The following is a 19,114-nucleotide window of genomic DNA, read 5'->3' as shown; positions in this document are numbered from 1 at the left end:
AAACAGTCTATGGCGTGTTTCTCAGCCAAGCAGTTTCTTCTTTCTGGTGCCAGAAAAGTCTCCGTCACAGCAGTCTGTCACTCTTTGTTTTCTGTCATCACATCCGAAGCCCCGTCTCACGGCCTTGTGGCCCTCCAGAGCAGCCCCCCAAGCCACCCCTCTGTTCTGCGAGGGGAACCTCGTCTGCCTGGCCTGCACCAGAGGCTGTGAGGTCTGGGCCAACCGTGGCTCTCCGCTGCCCCCTGCCCCCTGCCCTGCCCCTCCTCCTCCCGTCAGCCAGCACGGAGGTGCTGCGAGCACGCGGGCGGTGCTGGGCACCCAGCGGGGTGTGCGGCACACGCCCCAGGATGAGAAGACGGCGCGAGGACAGGGCTACCACAGGTTCTCTGTGCACAGCCTGCCGCCACGTCCCTCCGACACCAGCGTCCCACTTGTCTCTCCCTCCAGAGGGGACTCCCACAGGGATCCACCACCGCCAAAAGCTGCACTTAAAGTAGGAAACACAAAGGTTTACTCATCAGCAGCGTCGGTTTTCAATCTTTTAAGCACAACCTGCCGTTCTGAGGAAAAAGCGAGCGGCGCCAGCCCCCGCACGACAGGCTTTGAAGGCGGAGCAAGGTAAGCAACGTCACTACCAACTAGCAAGGGTCTAGGGTTCGCCTCCAAGACCTGAGTCCGCTCCGCCCCCCACCTGCCGCGCTCACCTGTGTTGTCCTTGCTGAGGATGCTCCTCTGCATCTCTTCCACCTTGGCCACGAGTCGCTGGTACTGCTCCTCGGCCAGCTGCAGGTCGCTGTTGGACGATGCCAGGCTGGCGTTCTTGGCCTCCAGCATGTTCTGCAGGTCAGTCATGGCTCGCTCCAGGTCCCAGCAAGACTGCTTCAAGGTGTCCACCTCCGAACTGAGCGAGTCCTGCTTCTGCTGGCTGCTGTGGCTCTGCTCCACCTGTGCCTGCAGCCTCGTGCTCAGGGCGGCCAGCTGCGCCTGGAGCTCCGCCTTCTCTTTAAGTGCCTGGACAGACCCCCAACCGGAAAGCGACTCTCAGACGAGTCACTGCCACCTGTGCGTTAAGAGCGCCACCGAGAGGCACCGGGGAGACTCAGAGGGAAGCCCCGCGTCTCCTGGGCTCGCAGCTGCTCTCGCCCCAACCGCTCTCCCGGGAGGAGGCCGGTCCTCCACACAGGCCTGAGGGGCAGGAGGGGTGACCAGAGCCGCTCACGCTCTGCGCAGCAGCGCCCGAGCTGTGCGAGCACCCGCTCGCCCGTGAGGACGTTGGAAAACACATTTGTTCAAAAAAGAAACGAGTGCAGCACGGCGCACACGCACACACCCCAAGAACGAACACCAGGCATGCTGAGGGAGCCCCACGACAAGTGCCGTCAGATTCAGATCTGGGACCGTGCCTCCCGGGAAAGGCCCCCTGCTACTGCGCACGAGGGGCTCTGAGGGGCTCCAGCCGGAGCCGCCGGGCATGGGGCAGCCCGAGGCCCGGCCCGGCGCTGGGTGGCGGCACCGCAGGGACACGGTCGGTAGGACCAAGGGGGAGCGAGCGGGAGGTGGGGCCTCCACGAGCAGAGGCCTTCGGGCAGCAGAGAACGTCTGAGAGACGGCGGGAAGGCACGTGCCCTGTCTGCCATCAGCATCTCCCGCCCACCCAAAAATCCATCTGTGAGACGTGTGGACGGGAATCCCAAAGTGCAAAGACGGGCAGACAAACGCACGTCAACACGCGTGAGGGGAAAACCAACACGAGGAAGACGAACGTCAAATTCAGCAAACGGGACGACAAATACCCCAAAAATCCAGTTAGGTGAGCAAACACAATGAGATTCTGCAATAATAACAACTTGGATTTTAACAGGGCGGCCAAAAAGGATCACACCCGCCACAATCCACACAACTCAAGAGCAAGTCAGTATCCTAGGAGGGCAAGAAGGTAAAGTAAAATAAACACAAGCAAAGGTTCCTACATCACTCACGGGCCGGAGGTGCAAATGAAGCAGAAATGCGCTGGATGAGGTTCTACAGGGACAGTGACAACCACGTGCCACCACAATTCACCTTGAAATCGCAGCGACCACCACCAGGTTTACGTGCACAGAGGGGTCGGTCTGCGTCCCTGGACCACGTCATTCAACAAACCACACCAGGCTCGAGAGGAAGCTATTCCCGCCACGAGCCGCTGCCCCACACCCCGTGCTGGGACGCGCTCCTGAAGGACACCCATGCTGCCGCGACACTGCCTCTGTGCCCGTGTGCCCCCTGCTCCCCACACCAAATGGACACGGCTGAATTCAACTCAACAGATTTACCCCACTTGCCAAGGAAAACTGAAAATTAAGGGGCAGAAATGGTTTTCAGGAGTAGACTGAACAGATACAGCAAAGCTCACGTCAGAAAAGGCAGAACCCGCAGCAGAAAGTGTTCAAGGGGCCAAGAGGACACTTTTACCAGTGTCTTTTACGGCGAGACCCGCCAACGGGACCGTCGGGCCCGCATCCCAGAGTCAGGACCGACATACAGGGAGACACCGAGCCACGCAGGCGGACAAAGGGTGAGGACACAGAGGACTGAGCACCCAGCCCGCAGGCCACGCACACGCGCCCCGAAGCCGTGGCGCCTTGCCGGCCTCCAGCGTCCGTTACCTGACTGGCCTCTAAAGACAACGCCTCCAGCTGACCCTCGAGTCTCATCTTGTCTTTCAGGGCCTGCAGCACCGCGTCGTGGCTCTCCGCGGCGGAGCTTTCCAGGGACACGCTGGGGGACAAAGGCACAGAGCATCAGGCGCCAGCTCTCCTCACGCATCCAGAGTCTCTGGGCTCCCCACACCGCCGCTCCAGTCCCCGCCACATGATAAATACAGTTGGCAGGTTTCAGTGGACCACTGACGCTCTTACAAACGCTCCCAAGAAACCCTCTGGGGAGCTGGTCAGCCCAGGGAAGTATCCGTGCAGCTTTAGACACGAGTCTACGTAAGTACTGGAAACAGCATCCCTCAACACTGGACGCGGTTCCTGACCTGCTCCCGCGTCTTACGGAACGACAGAGTTGTGTATACAGAGACGTTACACACTCAGGACGTGACGAGGAGAAACCCAGCACCGCCGGTCGGCTCTGGCGGTGGAGGGAGCACCCACCTGCTGCAGATGCTGTCTGTCCGGCTCCGCGTCTCCCCGTTGACCTCCCGTCCCTGGTCCTGGTGCTCGGCCGCCGCGGCCTGGAGGACATCCGTGATGGAGGGGAACTGGCCCAGGGCGGCGGCGGCGATCTCCCGGCCGTTGACCACATAGGAAGCGTCGCGAGTGCCCACGGGGTCCACCAGAAGCCCGCGCGTCCCACGGGTAGACACGCTGCTGAGGGAGGAACTGTCGCTCTCGTTCCCGTCAGCCTCGGACGTGTTGTCGCCCGTCAGGGACGCGTTCTCCAGGTGGTCCTCGGCCTCAGGACACGGGCTGACCTCGGACACTACTGACGTCACGCTGCTCCGGCTCTGCTTCAGGGCGCCCCCGGCAGCGTCTGCGGCCGGAGCGTTCCCACCACAGCTCCCGGCACTGGAGTCGTCTTCGGTTTTGTAATCGGCCAGAGACCGGATTTTGCTTGGTTTGGAACTTCTTTTCCCCTTGGGATGCGCCAGGAGCCCCAGGCTGCCCACCTTCGGCCCTCGGGGGACACTGGTGCGCAGGAAGGAGTACTCCTTTGTCAGAGCCACCGGGCTGGCACGGGGCAGGGCCTCCGGGTTCAGCATGAGCTCCGGGTCGAGCGTGCTGGACAGTCGTGCTCTGGCCGCAGGCTGACTGCACTGGGGAGGAAACCAAAGTACAGAAATCACGTCTACGAGTGACGGCAGCGTTCAAACCTCGCGGCCCGAAAGGCTGCACCGGCCACCCTCCCCGCGCCAGCCCCGGGCACACGCCCCGCACGACCAGGACCGCACGGCATTCCCACGTGTCCGGCAGGCAGGGCCTCACAAAGCTGTCCCGTCAGCCCCGCGCACGCACTCTTCTCGACAGGCTCAACCACGTCCACGTCCAAAGCGGCCCTGCTGGGTCACAGCCACCTGAGACGTACGATCACTCAGGGGCTGAGGAGCCGCGCTTCCAGGTATGCACGCCTGCTCGCGCCGGACCGCTTGAGACTCCAAACCATTGCCGTTTCAATGTAATTCTTAGGTATTTCATCATGCTGTTGCCGTAAATATTCGCTTTTCCCACTAATTTTATAACTAGCCGTATTAGGCTAACTGTCGATTTTTTATACTTGTATTTTCAACTGACGATTTTCTGAACCCTCATTATTTTAATAATTTAAAATACATTTTAAGGTTTATTTTATTTTTGAGAAGGGGGGGGGGGAGAGAGAGAGAGAGAGAGAGAGAGAGAGAAAGCACACGCTGTCAGCACAGATCCCGACACGGGGCTCGAACTCACCAACTGTGAGATCATGACCTGAGCCGAAGTCAGATGCTCAACCTACTGAACCACCCAGGTGCCCTTATTTTATAATATTTTAATATATTATAATTTTTTTCACTTGATTCTCTAGAGTTTTCCAAGGCATTATCAATACCTGCAAATAACATTTCTCCTCTTTTTCAATATTTATATCTCTTATTTCTTTTTCTTACATTATTACTTCAGCTAGAACTTCCCTAACGGCTTTGAATGAGACAAAGGATGACAGAAGATAGTGTTCCTTGATGCTATTTCAAAATGACTTTCTCTTAGAGACGTAGCCAATCCTAGGTTTACTCCACAAAGTCAGTGCTATCCCAACAGGGCAGGGGGTCAAGGAGGAGAAAGGGAACCATCTCAAAATGATCCTGGGATGTGACGAGAAGAATACCAACTAGTGAGCAAAAATAGCTAAAAAAGACGGGGCGCCTGGCGGTTCAGTCGGTTAAGCATACAACCTCCGCTCAGGTCTTAATCTCACAGCTCGTGGGCTCGAGCCCGTGTCGGGCCCTGTGCTGGCAATGTGGAGCCTGCTTGGGATTCTCTCTCACTCCTCTCTCTCTGCCCCTCCCCCACCCATGCTTTCTCACTCTCTCAAAAATAAATGAACTTTAAAAAAAAAAAAAAAGAAAAATGAACAAAGACTGACACAAACACGCAAACAACTAACACGTAAAAGGTGCTCCCCGACAGGAGGTACTGTTGTTTTCACCTGTCGGAGGACAAAAGCTCAGTGTTTGTTGTTTTAACGTTGCCAAGGATGGCCAACACTCACAGTCTCATCCCTGCTAACGGGGGTATAAACCAGTCCAGCCTAGCCAGAGCACACTGAATATCCAACTAACAAATACATAAAGCTTTCTCCCGATAATGTGAAAGTCAACGATTTGCCCACAAGAATATAACCAAGACGCAAAACGTTCACTGCGGCATTGTTTGCAATTTCAAAAATGTAGCAATAACCGGAATGCTGACCACGAGGTTGGTTAAGGAAATGCGGGTAGACTACTGCATAGGGTGAGGCGGCCCCCACTCTGCACTCAGGACACAGGGAGGAAGGCAGCATGGAGAGCTTCTCATCATCTACGCCACGTGAGGATGACGTCTGAACTACGCTCCTCACGTAAACGAAATATTCCTAAAGAAATACCCTTCTGTTTCTCCTTCAGTAGTTTTTGTTCACTTGTTTTGCGTATTTTGACTTTTCACAAACACCTTTTCAGCAGCTACTGAGATGATCCTAGGCCCCTTCACGTGGACCTACCCCCATAACCCACGATGAGGTCTGGCAGATTCTCCCAGTCTGAACCAACCTCAAAACACCTCTCCTGCAGTCATGGATACGCAGACAGGTGGTGCTGACTGGTCGTGAGCACGTCACACGCCGCACACACGGGCCTCTGCACTCACACAGGCAGCCGCGGACCCCAGTGCAGCCAGACGTTCAGCTCTAAGCTTCGGTGACAGCCGTGTGGCGCCAGGCCGTGGGGACGGACTGAGACTCCGGTCCTCACACCGGACCGCGCCTCCCCAGGCTGCATTCTGCCCCAGCTGGCCCTGCCCCAGCATCTTGCAGCCACCCTGCCTTCCTCGCTTCTGAGCAAGCAGGGATCATAACTTGGTCAGACCAACGTGTGACAGACACAATGCCTGTTTCCATCACTTTGAGAGCGGGTATGTTACTGAGGGCTAAGAAAGTATCCTTCCATGTAAAGTTATTATTTATTTAAGTAATCTCTACACCCAACACGGGACTCAAACTCATGACCCTGAGATCAAGAATCACATGCTCTTCTGACTGAGCCAGCCAGAAGCCCCCAAAAGTATCCTTCCATTTAAACCACCAGTTATGAGGCACCTGGGTGGCTCAGCCGGTTCAGCCATCTGATCCTTGGTTTCGGCTCAGGTCATGATCTCACAGTTTGTGGCTCAAACCGCATGTTGGGCTCTGTGCTGACAGCTCAGAGCCTGGAGCCTGCTTGGGAGTCTCTCTCTCCCTCTCTGCCCCGCCCCCTTCACTCGTGTGTGTGTGTGTGTGTGTGTGTGTGTGTGTGTGTGTGTGTGTGTGTCAAAAAAAAAAAACCAAAACTTTTAAACCACCCGTGTTATGTGTATATTATATAATTTTTTAAGACAAAGAGTGATGCTAAATTTCACATTTAGAATCCTACACTGAACTCCTGACATATTAATCACCTAATGTTGCATGAAACCACACAGGCCTCTAGAAGATAGAGTGTGGACAGGCCCTTGAGAAGGGGAGTGTGGATGATCCCAGGGTCGTGGGATAGAGCCCCGCGTCAGGTTCTGTGCTGGGCACAGAGCCTACTTAGGATTCTCTGTCTCCCTCTGCTCCTCCCCCGCTCATGCTCTCACACACACACACACAAGGAGACTCACTCTTTCCTGCTGGCGCTTCACCCGGTACTGTTTGAGCTGTTCTTCGAGCCGTCTCCGAGCCTGAAGCCGGACCTGCTCCTCCTTCTCCAGGGGCAGGGAAGCCTCTGTTGAACCTGCCGTGGAGGAACGACCACTTAGTGACTCGTGACGCACGAGGGCACAGAGGACAAACCAGAACAGTGGCTTGGCTCTTCCCATTCAACTACCAATTAAATATGATTTAGCTCCAAACAACACACAGCCGTCCAGTTTGAAAGAGCTATTTCCAGATGGAGACAATCGTGAGCTTCGGACACCGACCACAGACCAGACGTGCCCGGTCAAAGACTCACCGGTCGAGCACAGGGTCTGTGCTCACAGTTCCCTAGAGGTGTCCAGCTGGGAAAACGGACACAGGTCACCCGTGGACTTGTAGTAACAAGAGAAGTAAATCTGAAGTCAGTGCCAGAGCCGATGTTCTGAGGTTCAGGGACCCTCAGCTCCCACTTGGCTCCGACCACGCTTGTGACTAAACATAGGCGCACACAGAGAGCAGTGCCGACGGAGCGGGGCCCAGGGACGGGGGACGTGAGCCACCCTGGCATGTGGCCACGGTCACCAGACATGCCTTCTTCACATGGTTCCATCTAGGGACACAATCTGACCCACAGCTTGTCTAAATCCCTACAGTGAGTCACGTTACAGTACAGCTTTGCAAAATCAGAAGGTTCTCATACAAGCAGTGCTCGGAGGTTACTCACTAGGGAAAAGCACTGTCACAGGGACGCATTCGGGATTCACCTGAAAGTGAAGGCCACGCAGGTGTCCCCGCGAGGCCTGGGGCTGGTTACCTCAGTTTCCTGACAGAGGCGGCTCCAGGGCAGGGGCCATGCTCGAGGACAGAAGGGGAAATGACAACTTTTGGGGCCAACAACAGATTTTAAAATATCTCAAAACCCCAATCTGTATTTTGGGTAATAAAAGGGCTGAATAGAAAGCAAAAGGCACAATGGCCCCAGGGTTCTTTCACACACAGCAGACGTGTAGACGTGTACACAGCACGCCGCCACGCACACAGGCAGGGTCGGCTGCTGCGCTGAGAGCAGGAAAATGTCACAATTTAACCACTTTATAGACCGCATCATCTTCAGATGTGGATTCTGAGATCAGCAGCCGTTGTCTTACATAATCCCTCAGACCTGAGCACAGGCCAAGAGCATCGCTAGGAACTCACCGAGTTACCACTAATGTGTGTGCTTATCACCGAAAAGATCTAGTAGTTTTCACAAGGCTCAGGGGTCCATGTGGGAAAACCCTAGGTGTCTATGGCCTCAAGCAGGGAGCCCCCAAGTCAGCAGACTGAGGGTCGGGTACACACTCACCAAGTGAGCACCTGGCATTAGGGCTCACAAATCCCTACGGTCAAGAATCCACACTTTTATATGGCATCTCTGGACTTTAGTGTTGACAGTTAAAATTTATTTTAAGTAAGCTCTATGCCCAACGTGGGGCTGGAACTCACAATCCCAAGATCAAGAGTTGCACACTTTGCAGACTGAGTCAGCCAGGCGCCTGCCCTAAATGTACAGAATTTGTATAAAGACGCTGCAGCCCTAGCAGAATAACGTCTGTGGAGAAAAGGGCAAACAATCCAAAAGAAAAATGGGCTAAACAAATCAGCAGACAATTCAGAGAAACGACCCAATGGCCAGCAGGTGAAGAGTGCCCGAGTGATCAGGGAAGCATAAGGAGCACAGCGCCTCCGGGCACAGCCGCCCAGCCGGTGGCGAGAGTGACAGTAGGGCCTGTGCGTGCAGGGGGGGCCACGTCATCTCACGGTCACATCTCAGCGGCCACAGGCCTCTGCATGACGGAGGTAAAGACGCCCCCACCTCTGACCAGGAATTGCACTCCTGGGACAGAGCCTACAGAAACTACAGCGGCGACACCGTGCCCACGGGCGCCAGGGCGCTCTTGCCAGCGCCAGGGGTTCCGGCCAATGAACAGAAGTGGAGACCCACCCGGCCACGCACGGGGCCCCGACCAGCCTCAAAAGCAAGAACATGGAGTCGCATCAGACAACCTGGGGTGACCTCCACATAGCACTACGGAAAACACAGGATGCTACAATTGACTCCCTTTGTAAAAAACGACCAAAAACACCCGAAACCTGGCTGTTTAGAGGCCCGTGAAGGGTCATGTGAGAATGTGGCTTACTTGGAGGGGAGGGAACGAGGTACTGAAGGGGAAGGAGAGGAAAAACAGCGTGTGTGGTACGATCCCTTTATGTAAAATTATGTATGTCTGTGGAGGAAAAACGTGTTGGAAAGAGGCCTGGACGTTTCTAGGGTTCACAGTCTGCCAGTTTGTGACCTGTTTGCCCCTGGGTCCCCAGGGGTAAGCGCTCATTAAAATGATTCATAGAAGAAAGATTTTGAAGTTTAACTCCCCACTGTCTGCTCACCGTCCAGCATAAGACATGCCGTGCACAGTCCCTCGAGCCCAGACCCTGAGCCGCACCCTCAGCGTGACCACGAGGGAACGCCGCTTCTCTCCAAAATGGAGCTGCACGCAACACGCACAACCCACCACAGCGACAGACCGGTGAAGACAGAGGGACGAGCAGTGAGCGTGTCTGGAGGGTGGGGAGCGACGGGGGCGCCGCAGGAGGAAGGGGAGGGCAGGGAGGAGCCGGCGGGAACGGATGCTTACACAGTTGTGTTTCTTGCATAGGAAGACTGAGTCTGAGGGACTGCAAAGCTTCTTTTCTAACACTGCCCTCAGCACCAGTCCCCTGAGACTTCCTTAGGTTGTCATGGAAATCAGCCACACCTGCAGAGGCCTCGGGACCCAGTGGGCTCGTGGCGGGACCAAGAGGCGATGCAGGGTCTGGGAAGAGTGGCGTCGGCCCGTTCTGACAGGTGTCCCCCTTGCCAGGTCCATCCAGGCCTCGCCCTCCATCTGCGGCTCTATGGGCCTCGACACTGGCACCTGCAAGAGAGAGTGTGCTGAGCCATCACAGTGTCAACCACGAGAGGCAGCTGCATTTCAGACATGCAGAGAAGACGGGACAGAAGAGACTCCAGACGTGCGAGCATGAGCCATCTCCAACGTCCTAGGAGACTGTTCACTCTGGCGGCAGAGCAGGCCGGGCTCTCCTCACGTGGGTGTGGGGATCGGACAGCTGCTCGCCTGCCAGGGCCAGACACCCTCATCCGTGGACCACCCTCACCCTCCGCCCAGTGCTTGTGGAATTTAAGTAGTAATCTTCCTTCTCATTTAAACAATGAGGGACACCTGGGTGGCTCAGTCGGTTAACCATCTGACTTTGGCTCAGGTTATGATCTCATGGTTTGTGGGTTTGAGCCCCGTGTCGGGCTCTGTGCTGACAGCTCGGAGCCTGGAGCCTGCTTCGGATTCTGTGTCTCCCCCTCTTTCTCTGCCCCTCCCCTCCCCACTCGTTTTCTCTTTCTTTCTCTCTCTCTCTCTCTCTCTCTCTCTCTCTTTCTCCAAATAAATAAATAAACTTGAAAAAAAATTTTTTAAACAAGACCAATGAGAAATCTTATGGAAGTCTGCTTTTAAAAAACAGCAAAGGAAAATAAATGCTGAAAACACAGCTGATAATGGTTCTAACAGACACCGGTGACACAGGGCTGATTAGTCATGCCTCACATTTACAAAGGAATAATTCCAAAGTCATTTCAAAGCATAAGCGTATCCTCCAAAACGAGAAATCTAAGGTAAAGACGTAGATTAACTGATCAGAACACTTATGGCAAAGCTGAGCACAGAGTCAGAATCTGAGGACAAAGAGACTGTGCTACTGTTTGATCGACAGTTGTTAGATAAACACCCAAGTTTAACCAGTGATGACCATACATGCACATAGCAAGCTCAGTTTCACCGCTAACATTATTACATGTGGATTTGTCATACACTAACTAAAATCTATTTCCTTGTCAAAAGGAAAAAAAAAAAAAAGACTTCTCACAATTAAATGATTTTTACCTTCCTTGCCCCCTCACCCTGGTGGGGGAGCCAGTCGGCAGTCAAGAACCAAGATGGCGCCTGGAGGGAGGGAAGGAGGATCCAGGGGTCTCTGGGTGTGGTTCCAAAGGTACCTAAGTGCAGCAAGGCCTCAGCCTCCTATGGGGATCCACATCACTTGGATCCCACGATGTACCCAGTATGAATCCAGGGAACTCCCCTTTACCCAAGCAAATTCAAAATGGGTTTCTGATACTTGAAATGTGAGGCCCAACCAATACAGCTACTCACTGTCATGCCTCCCCAAGAGGAAAAACAGAATACAAATGGGGCACCACAGGCTCAAAGCAACAGTGAGGAGACCGGACCACAATCCTGACCTGACCTCAATTCTTACTCAAACAACCCTTTGGGTCCATGCTGGGTGAGGGGGAAGGGGAGCCTGCATTTCAGATACTAGATTATCATTCTGAGGAGCTTACAGACCTGGAAGAGTCTCTACATCTTCCTGTTTATATGACAAAGTAGTTTTTTAAGCATTATATTGCACTTTTATTTTTTTTTTTTAATTTTTTTTTAATGTTTATTTATTTTTGAGACAGAGAGAGACAGAGCATGAACGGGGGAGGGGCAGAAAGAGAGGGAGACACAGAATCGGAAGCAGGCTCCAGGCTCTGAGCCATCAGCCCAGAGCCCGACGCGGGGCTCGAACTCACAGACCGTGAGATCGTGACCTGAGCTGAAGTCGGACGCTTAACCGACTGAGCCACCCAGGCGCCCCAACACTTTTAAAAAAACCTAACAGAGGGGCGCCTGGAGGGTTCAGTCGGTTAAGCGTCCGACTTCAGCTCAGGTCACAATCTTTTGGTTTGTGAGTTCAAGCCCCTTGTTGGGCTCTCTGCTGTCAGTGCAGAGCCCACTTTGGATCCTCCGTGCCCCCTCTCTGCCCCTCTCCCATGTTCTCTTTCTCTCAAAAATAAACGAACATTAAAAAAGAAAAATCTAAAAGGCCAAAAAAAGACCATTGTTCCCAAACACAAGCCAAACTGCAGATAGATAACAAAGATGATGAAACAATAACAAACAAGGGCCACTAGCACTTCCTACTGTGTCTGAGGACCTGTGTACCATTTCTTTCAGCCCTCGTGACCACCCAAGGGTGCAGGCACCAGTAATCTTCCACTTACACGAGAAGAAAGTGAAACGAGATCGAACAAGGCCCTGCTCGAGGGTTCACTGTCTCAGTGACGGATCTAAGAGCCGGCTCCCTGTCTGTCCCACCGTTGGATCCTTGGTCTCGGGCCCCTGCTGTTAGCAGCCTTGCCTGCTGTTGAAGGAGCGGGTGCCCGAACATCATTTTGCAAGAGGAAAATGCAATTTCTCCTAGCGAATGAGTACATCAATACCTACAACTTTGCACTGACACATTGCACTGACCCCCCTAAACAGGAAGGGGCCTCACAACCGAGTAAATTATTCACCCTGTACTTCTGATGAATGAAGAACCCATTAGCTAACCTGCCAATGTGATCCAATAACCTTGGAGCACTCCCGCACCGTTTGTGTATCCTAAAGGTAGATGCCAGGCAGGTACCACCACAGAACCCTTACGGAGACCGGTGCTGGCGCGTCTGCCGGAGCAGAGAGCGGGGCAGCTCTCGGTCTGACACGCCCGGCACGTGATTTAAAGTTGGCATCAACTAAGAAAAAGCGCTCACAGGATCAGTAAAAACAAACTCTGGACGAAAAGTTCATTACGGTCTGAAGCACCACAGTCTTGTTCCAAAATGCAAGGTGATCCGCCGCCTCCTGTCTAAAGGCAAAGCGTCAGCAGCACAGAGTAACCGGCGACTTACACGGGGCGTCAGCCCACTGGTCAGGTGGCACCGGTGACCCTGGGGGCTCTGGGAGGGCCTCGGGGTGAGCTGGGGTGCCACTGCTGGATCCGGCCGGCACTCTGTCCATGGTCAGGACGGCACAGGCTGGACCGATACTCGGGGGCTGCAAGCGGGCTGCGGGCGGGTTCGGTCTCGGCCATTAGCAGCAGCCCGGGGCTCCTGGGAAGACCCGCACTAGGCCGTCCATTTTGGGAAGACGTCCAGTCTCATAAGTGGCTTGAAATCAAACCCAATAACATCATGATACCTGACAGGAGGGAAAAGAGAAAGAAGGCATCATGAAACCTCATTTGTCAGATCTGAAGTAACAATTGCAAGACTACCATTTGGCTCCCGATTCACATCCATGTAATAAACAGGTTTATTCATTCAACAGATAACTCCTGAGTACCTACAATATGCTAGGTTTGAGGGTAAAGTGCTGACCCACCACACCGGGGCCCATTCCCGAAGGGAACCAGCTGGCGCCAGGGCAGAGCCACTCTGTAACCGGACCTGAGCCCCACGTGTAGCCCCTCGCAGGGACAGGCCTTGGGAGGCTGAGGAATTAAGCTACTTGTTTAAATTTAAGAAATCTGAGTTAAATAGCCACGCGTGGCCAGTGACTTCTGCCCTGGACCCGTGGGCCCGAGCACTCACGGGGCAAGCTCCCCTCCCAGGCCTGGCATGGTGGCGGAGTTCACGGAACGTGGCAACCCTAGGCTGTGTCAGGGGAAGCACAGAGACATGAGGACGTGGAATCGGGGTCCAGAGAAGGCATCTCGGGGCAGGTGATCAGTTTCGTCCTTCATTTCTGTCAGGATTAGCTTTTAGCTCAACCTGCTAGGCTAAGTTCAAGGGGGCAAAACTTTGCCCCAGGTTTGGCAACTGGTTACCATTTTTGAAGTGTACTGAGGATATTCGTAACCTGTTCCTCGTCAGCAGGGAAGGTGTGAGCCACTATCCATTCTGCAGAGATGCTGGCATTTACTCCCTACATGGTAAGTTTCACGTCATCCTACATACTGTTCTGAGTCTCACAAGTTTCAGGACAAAAAGTGACGTGACTTCCCTCTCCAGCTTCCAAATCCCACACAGACATCTCAGACAAGAGCCTGAGCAGTGGCCCACACATGGAGGGGCTGGTGCTGACTCGACAGCAGAAGGCAGGTGTGCCTCTCTTGCCACAGTCCTCTCCTGCCGTCCCCCAGGAAGAGGCACCCACTCACTGGTGGTCGACACAGCCTGGCACACCCAGGCGTCGAGTGACTAGTGACGGCAGCATCCCCCGTGTAAACCCACGAGTGTCTGGCTAGCAGCTCTAAGAACGACACGTTCCACTCTGCCGTCTGGCACCTACAGGCCAAAGATGCTATGGCTGAGTAATCGCGCGGTAAGAAGATGAAAAGGTCAGTCTAGCGCCACGCGTAGAACCAGCACGAGGGTTGTACTAGAAAGGACCACTGATAGAATGCGTACCAACCAGCTAACTGAAAAGCGCTGGCTGCCAGTGTGGCTCCGTGGCTCGTTTGTGCACATATTTGAAGACTGAACCAAATTCCGGATCACAGAAATGAAGGGAGCTACTGAGGCTGGCCGATGATCCTGTCTGCAATGAGTTCTCAATGCTGTTTTTGTCTCTGCAGTAATCAGTACCCTCTTTCACCCTCAAAGACCTCCCAGGGCGGGGGGATAGACACACGAGCTCTTGGAGGCTCCACACCTGTCCCTGCACATCCTACAGGCCCCTCCAAAAATCACTGTTCCACAGGGTCCTGGCTCCATGGCAAATACTGTCCACCAGGCCTTCCCCTGGCTACTGCAGACAGCTGATCCTTAGGTAAGACGCCCACGAAGCAAGGCGAGGCACGTCAGCAAAAGGCCAGCCAGGCCGTCCCCTTCATCACAGGCTCGCCGCTTCAAGAATGGGTACCAACACATACAGTGGAACGTGGGGTCAGAGGTCACCGCGCAGGGCACGCTGTATGTGCTGGCCCTCTTTGCAAGTTCCTTAACAGAAGAAAACGTTTGCATTTTGCTCTGCAATGTCTTTGCCCCCGCCCCATGGTGCCTGCAAGGGCAACAATGACAGGTGAGTGCTGCTCAGGCAGAAGCTGGCCCCTCTGACGTGGGGGCCCCGTCCCCTTGACCACCAGGCAAATGCCCAAGGGCCCTTCCACATCCACCATTAGACATTGCTCCGAAGTCCTGCGGGGCCTCAGGTAAAGTGCCTGGCCCACTCCCTTCTGCCACCAAGACACCCCGTGTGCAAGCTCACTGCAGAAGGGCGTGTGTGCATCTCCTCCACGCAGCAAGAGCCCCGGAAGCAGAAACGACCGCTCCCAGTCGGCCCTTCCCCCTCGAACATCCCCCACTCTGAGTGACGCTCGACACAGGCTAGTAACTTCAATCTTTGGCCCTGCCAAGTTCCACCCCTTAGCAACCAAGCTAGTGGTTCCAGAACAATACAGTGTTTGCATCCTGAGCATCAACACTGCCTCTTCAAATACAGAACAACTCTGACTATTCCAACTAAAACCCCTCGGAAGCTACCGTTCCAGTGAGACAAAGAATGCCCCTGGGAGAGCAGCAGGTAGTGGCCACACCCCAGATAAGCAATGTCCCCTGGGTGAGAACCCAAGCAGGCAGCTAGCCGGACTTCCCTCATCTGCTGGACACACAACACGGCCCGGCAGAGCAGGGAAGGCACAGGGGCAGCCCAGCAGCTGCTGAGGAGAATGGCCTGAGGCCGTGACGATGCCGGACCCGGGCAAGAGGAGGTCTGCTGAGATGCTCGTTCCACTGATGAAGCAAACGCGGAGACGAACGCGCCAGGCTGTCTGAGCCCAGTGCCATCACGTACTCCACTCACTTAATGCCCTTTATGTGAACTTCTTGCTAAACAAAAACCCTGCTGAGTCCCAAGAGGTCCTACGCCGCTCCAGAGGTGGACGACGCAGCCCTCCACAGCATGAGACCCTGGGACTGTGACACGTTCTGGCAACTCATAAACATGGCTCCCATGCACACGCAGCTCCTCCTGGAGCCGGACAGCACAACTCACTGAAGGCCCAGAGCAGCCTCCGCTGAAGTGACATCTCCCTGTAGGTAATAAGCTGGCATTCTGTGTCTGTCCTCAGGCTCCAGTATACTTTACTTAGCAGGACTCAGTCGGTCAGGGTCTCACTACCTCAGTGCTCACAAAAACAGGGCAGAGAGAAGGGTCAGACTTCTAGGGGCACATCCCAAGGAAGCGGTTATTAGGAACATGAATTCCAATTCGTGATTTTTTTTTTAAGTAGGCTTCATGCCCAGTGTGGAGCCCAACATGGGGATCAAACGCATGACCTCAGGGTCAAGACCTAAGCTGAGATCAGCAGTCGGATGCTACTTCAGCTCAGGTCATTATCTCAAGGGTGGTGACCTCGAGCTCCATGTCAGGCTCTGTGCCGACAGCTCAGAGCCTGGAGTCTGCTTTGGATTCTGTGTCTCCCTCTCTCTCTGCCCCTTCCCTGCTTGCTCTCTGTCTCCCTCTCAAAAATAAACAAACCTTAAAATATATATATAGGGGGGCGCCTGGGTGGCTCAGTTGGTTAAGCGTCTGACTTAGGCTCAGGTCTAATCTCACGGTTTGTTGAGTTTGAGCCTCGCATCGGGCTCTGTCCTGACAGCTCAGAGCCTGGAGCCTGCTTCGGATTCTGTCTCCTTCTCTCTCTGCTCCTCCCCCGCTCAAGCTCTGTCTCTCTCTCTCTCTCTCTCTCTCCTTCAAAAAATAAATAAAAAAGCATTAAAAAATAAACATTAAAAATTTTTTTTCACATACATACATACACATACATTTTAAGAGCTGGATGCTTAACCGACTGAGCCACCCAGGTGCCCCCCAATTCGTGATTAAAAAAAAATTTTTTTTAATATCAGTTTTATCACATTACCATTTTTGACTACCTGCATTCTGCTGTGTTTCCTGGAGGGAAGAGACAGTTATCACAACTTCACAAAATGCTCATAACTCTAAATTCACGCCATCTGCATCAAAGGACTTCATGCCAAGAAAATCGTCTCAGGCACATATAGGACTTCAACTTCCCACGATTGCGATATACACGCGAACAGCTCCATCTACCCCACCTTATTTGTTTCTACTGGCAATTGGAAACAAACAGCAAGGCCAAACATAAAACAGGATTTCCTTAAGAAGACAGCATCTAGTTGAGGCCACGCTAGTAACCACAAGTACACAAGTAAACAGGGACTGACACACAAAGTGAAAAGCCGGCAGGCCTCTGTCCCTGTACAGCAATGCCACGTAAAGCGTAGGCTCCCGCATCAGTCCTGACTCCTCCACCCCCGGCAGTAAGGTCATGGGCATGTTTCATAACCACTCTTAGCCAGTTTCCTCATCAGGAACATGATGAGAAACAGAATACAAAGTTTTGCCAGGATTAAGTGCAACAAGGCACAGGGTCTGTCCCATGCCCTCAATAAATGGTAGCTGTTATGTGTTATTTTCCCTTCAGTTGTTGCTCGTCAAAATTGATAGTAAAGTCAATTAGAAGATATTCTCACACTTAGCAGAATGCACACCGCTAAAGGCAACTGGCCAAAAAAAAAAAAAAAGAAAGAAAAAGAAAAAGAAAAGAAAAAAAAGCTACTTTTGAATCTGAGTAATGTCAGATGAGTTTTCTTTTCTTTTCTTGCCATTCGAGGTATGTTAACTGAAAGCTACTTCTCCAGGAAAGCGTTATGCTGGCAATAGTAAAGGAACAATAAAAAAAAAAATCAAACGCATGAGTCACCTGTACATGCTTCACTAGGTCTCAGTAGTTTTCAATCACACTGTCAAGAACCCAAACCTCTTACCATGAACTAGGAAGCCGCGTACCATCCGGCTCCTCCCTACACCGCATCCTCGACCCCGCCACTTTCCTCCTCTTTCGTTACGCCCTTGACACACTACTTCTTCACCAAAGTCACTCGTCGTCCCTCAGGGTCATCACACTGCTGCTCACTCTGCCTGAAACACTCTCATCCCACGGTTTTCCCTGACTGGCTGCTGGTCATAGAGGCCTTGGCCCAAAAGTCACCACTCCCCACGGGCCTTCCCACAGACCCACGCCAAGCAGCACCCCATACTACTTCTTCATTTACTGTCCCCGTCGCTCCACTAGAATGTGAGTTCAGGGAGGGCAGGGACCCCGCACAACTCCACCCACGTGTCCCGGAACCTACAATCAACAGTGCCTGTCACACGACTCACACTCAGCAACTATCTGTTGGATGAGGCCGAGCTGTTCACCTGCTCCACACTAGTGACCGTGCCTGGCCCGGCTCCTCTAGGAAATCTCACTGCAAGGGCGAAGCCCCTCTAGGCACCCAGAAGCTAAATGGAATCGAGGCGGAAGGAGAGGCAAGCAGCTACGCGGACTCTAAACCCAACTCCGCACGAATGTCCCGACCCCGTGTCACGTCTGTCATCCTGGCAGAACTGCAAAAGGCCAGAGGCTGACACTCTGGTGCAGCTGCTGGGCAGCTGTGGGTAGCTCCACTAGATCTCGCCCCGTTACGCGCAGACAGCGCTTCCGAACGGCTTGCTGTGCGCCCATCTCCGAAGCCAGTACCGCTAACAGCCGCACAGGCCGGCTTCCAGGCCCCGAGGCTACCAACGGTGAGTTGCAGGACCAACGCGGGGCGGAGCCGCTCCAGGTGGAGCCGCGGTCACCCTCCGCGGCCGCCCGGGCCCCGTCACCCCTCGCCCGCCGCCTGGCCTCCGCCCGACCGTGCCGCGGCCCCCCCGGCGCTCCTGCGCCCTTCCCGGGCCGGGCTCCCGGGCCGGGCGCCTCCCCGCGACCCTCACCCGGCGCTGCGGAAGCCTAGGCGGCCGCCAGCCGGGCTGCTCCGACGGAGACGTGGCCGCGCGAGGGGCGGGGCGCGGCGCAGCGACGGGCTAGGACCCTCCGGAAACAGCCTGTGCCCGCCGCCTCCGTTCCGGAAGACACACCGTCCCGTACTTGCCAACAGCTGCCCTCGGGCCGGGCTGCCCCGACCGCAGCGTCGGACTCGAGCCCACTCACAACCGACGCGAGGCAGGTTTCAGAAAGTGAGTTTGGGGCTGTCTCCCTTGTGGAAACACACGTTCGGGATTTGCAAGACAACCTCCGACCGGAAGCTAGACAAACGAACTTCCGACGGAAGTGGCGTGGCCAAGACTCCGGTCCCCGCCCTGTCCCGCCCAATCTGTCAGGCTGCGGGCGTGGTCACCCTCACCCCGCCCCGGCCCCGCTGGGGGCGTGGCTAGGAGGCCCAAGGGGGCAAAGGGCCCAGCCGCCAGGTGGGGTGGGCGCTGAGACTGCTCTCCGCAGAGCCCACGAAGGGCGAACCCCCACCTCCCACGCGCAAGTACTTATTTTTCTTTCA

At 54.4% G+C, this 19,114-nt stretch overlaps 1 protein-coding gene across 5 annotated transcripts in view; it reads right to left on the bottom strand.

The window, feature by feature from the left end:
• Positions 1–18,882, bottom strand: part of GOLGA3 (golgin A3) — a 43,969-nt gene extending 25,087 nt beyond the window's left edge. The window contains exons 1-7 of one of the 5 annotated variants that reach the window (XM_060612016.3): positions 18,555–18,882; positions 12,677–12,965; positions 9,543–9,821; positions 6,852–6,964; positions 3,138–3,799; positions 2,646–2,757; positions 705–1,011 (exon numbers count right to left, since the gene is read on the bottom strand). In XM_060612016.3, coding sequence (XP_060467999.2) covers positions 705–1,011; positions 2,646–2,757; positions 3,138–3,799; positions 6,852–6,964; positions 9,543–9,821; positions 12,677–12,785 — 1,582 coding nt within the window. In that variant the 5' untranslated portion in view covers positions 12,786–12,965; positions 18,555–18,882. The other 4 variants (XM_060612018.3, XM_060612020.3, XM_060612017.3 and 1 more) reach the window with 4 other exon arrangements.
• Between the last annotated feature and the right edge of the window lie 232 nt (positions 18,883–19,114).

Source organism: Panthera onca, chromosome D3, assembly GCF_046562875.1.
Source record: "Panthera onca isolate mPanOnc1 chromosome D3, mPanOnc1 haplotype 2, whole genome shotgun sequence".
Lineage (NCBI taxonomy): Eukaryota > Metazoa > Chordata > Mammalia > Carnivora > Felidae > Panthera > Panthera onca.
This window is presented reverse-complemented; position numbering and strand designations above follow the sequence as displayed.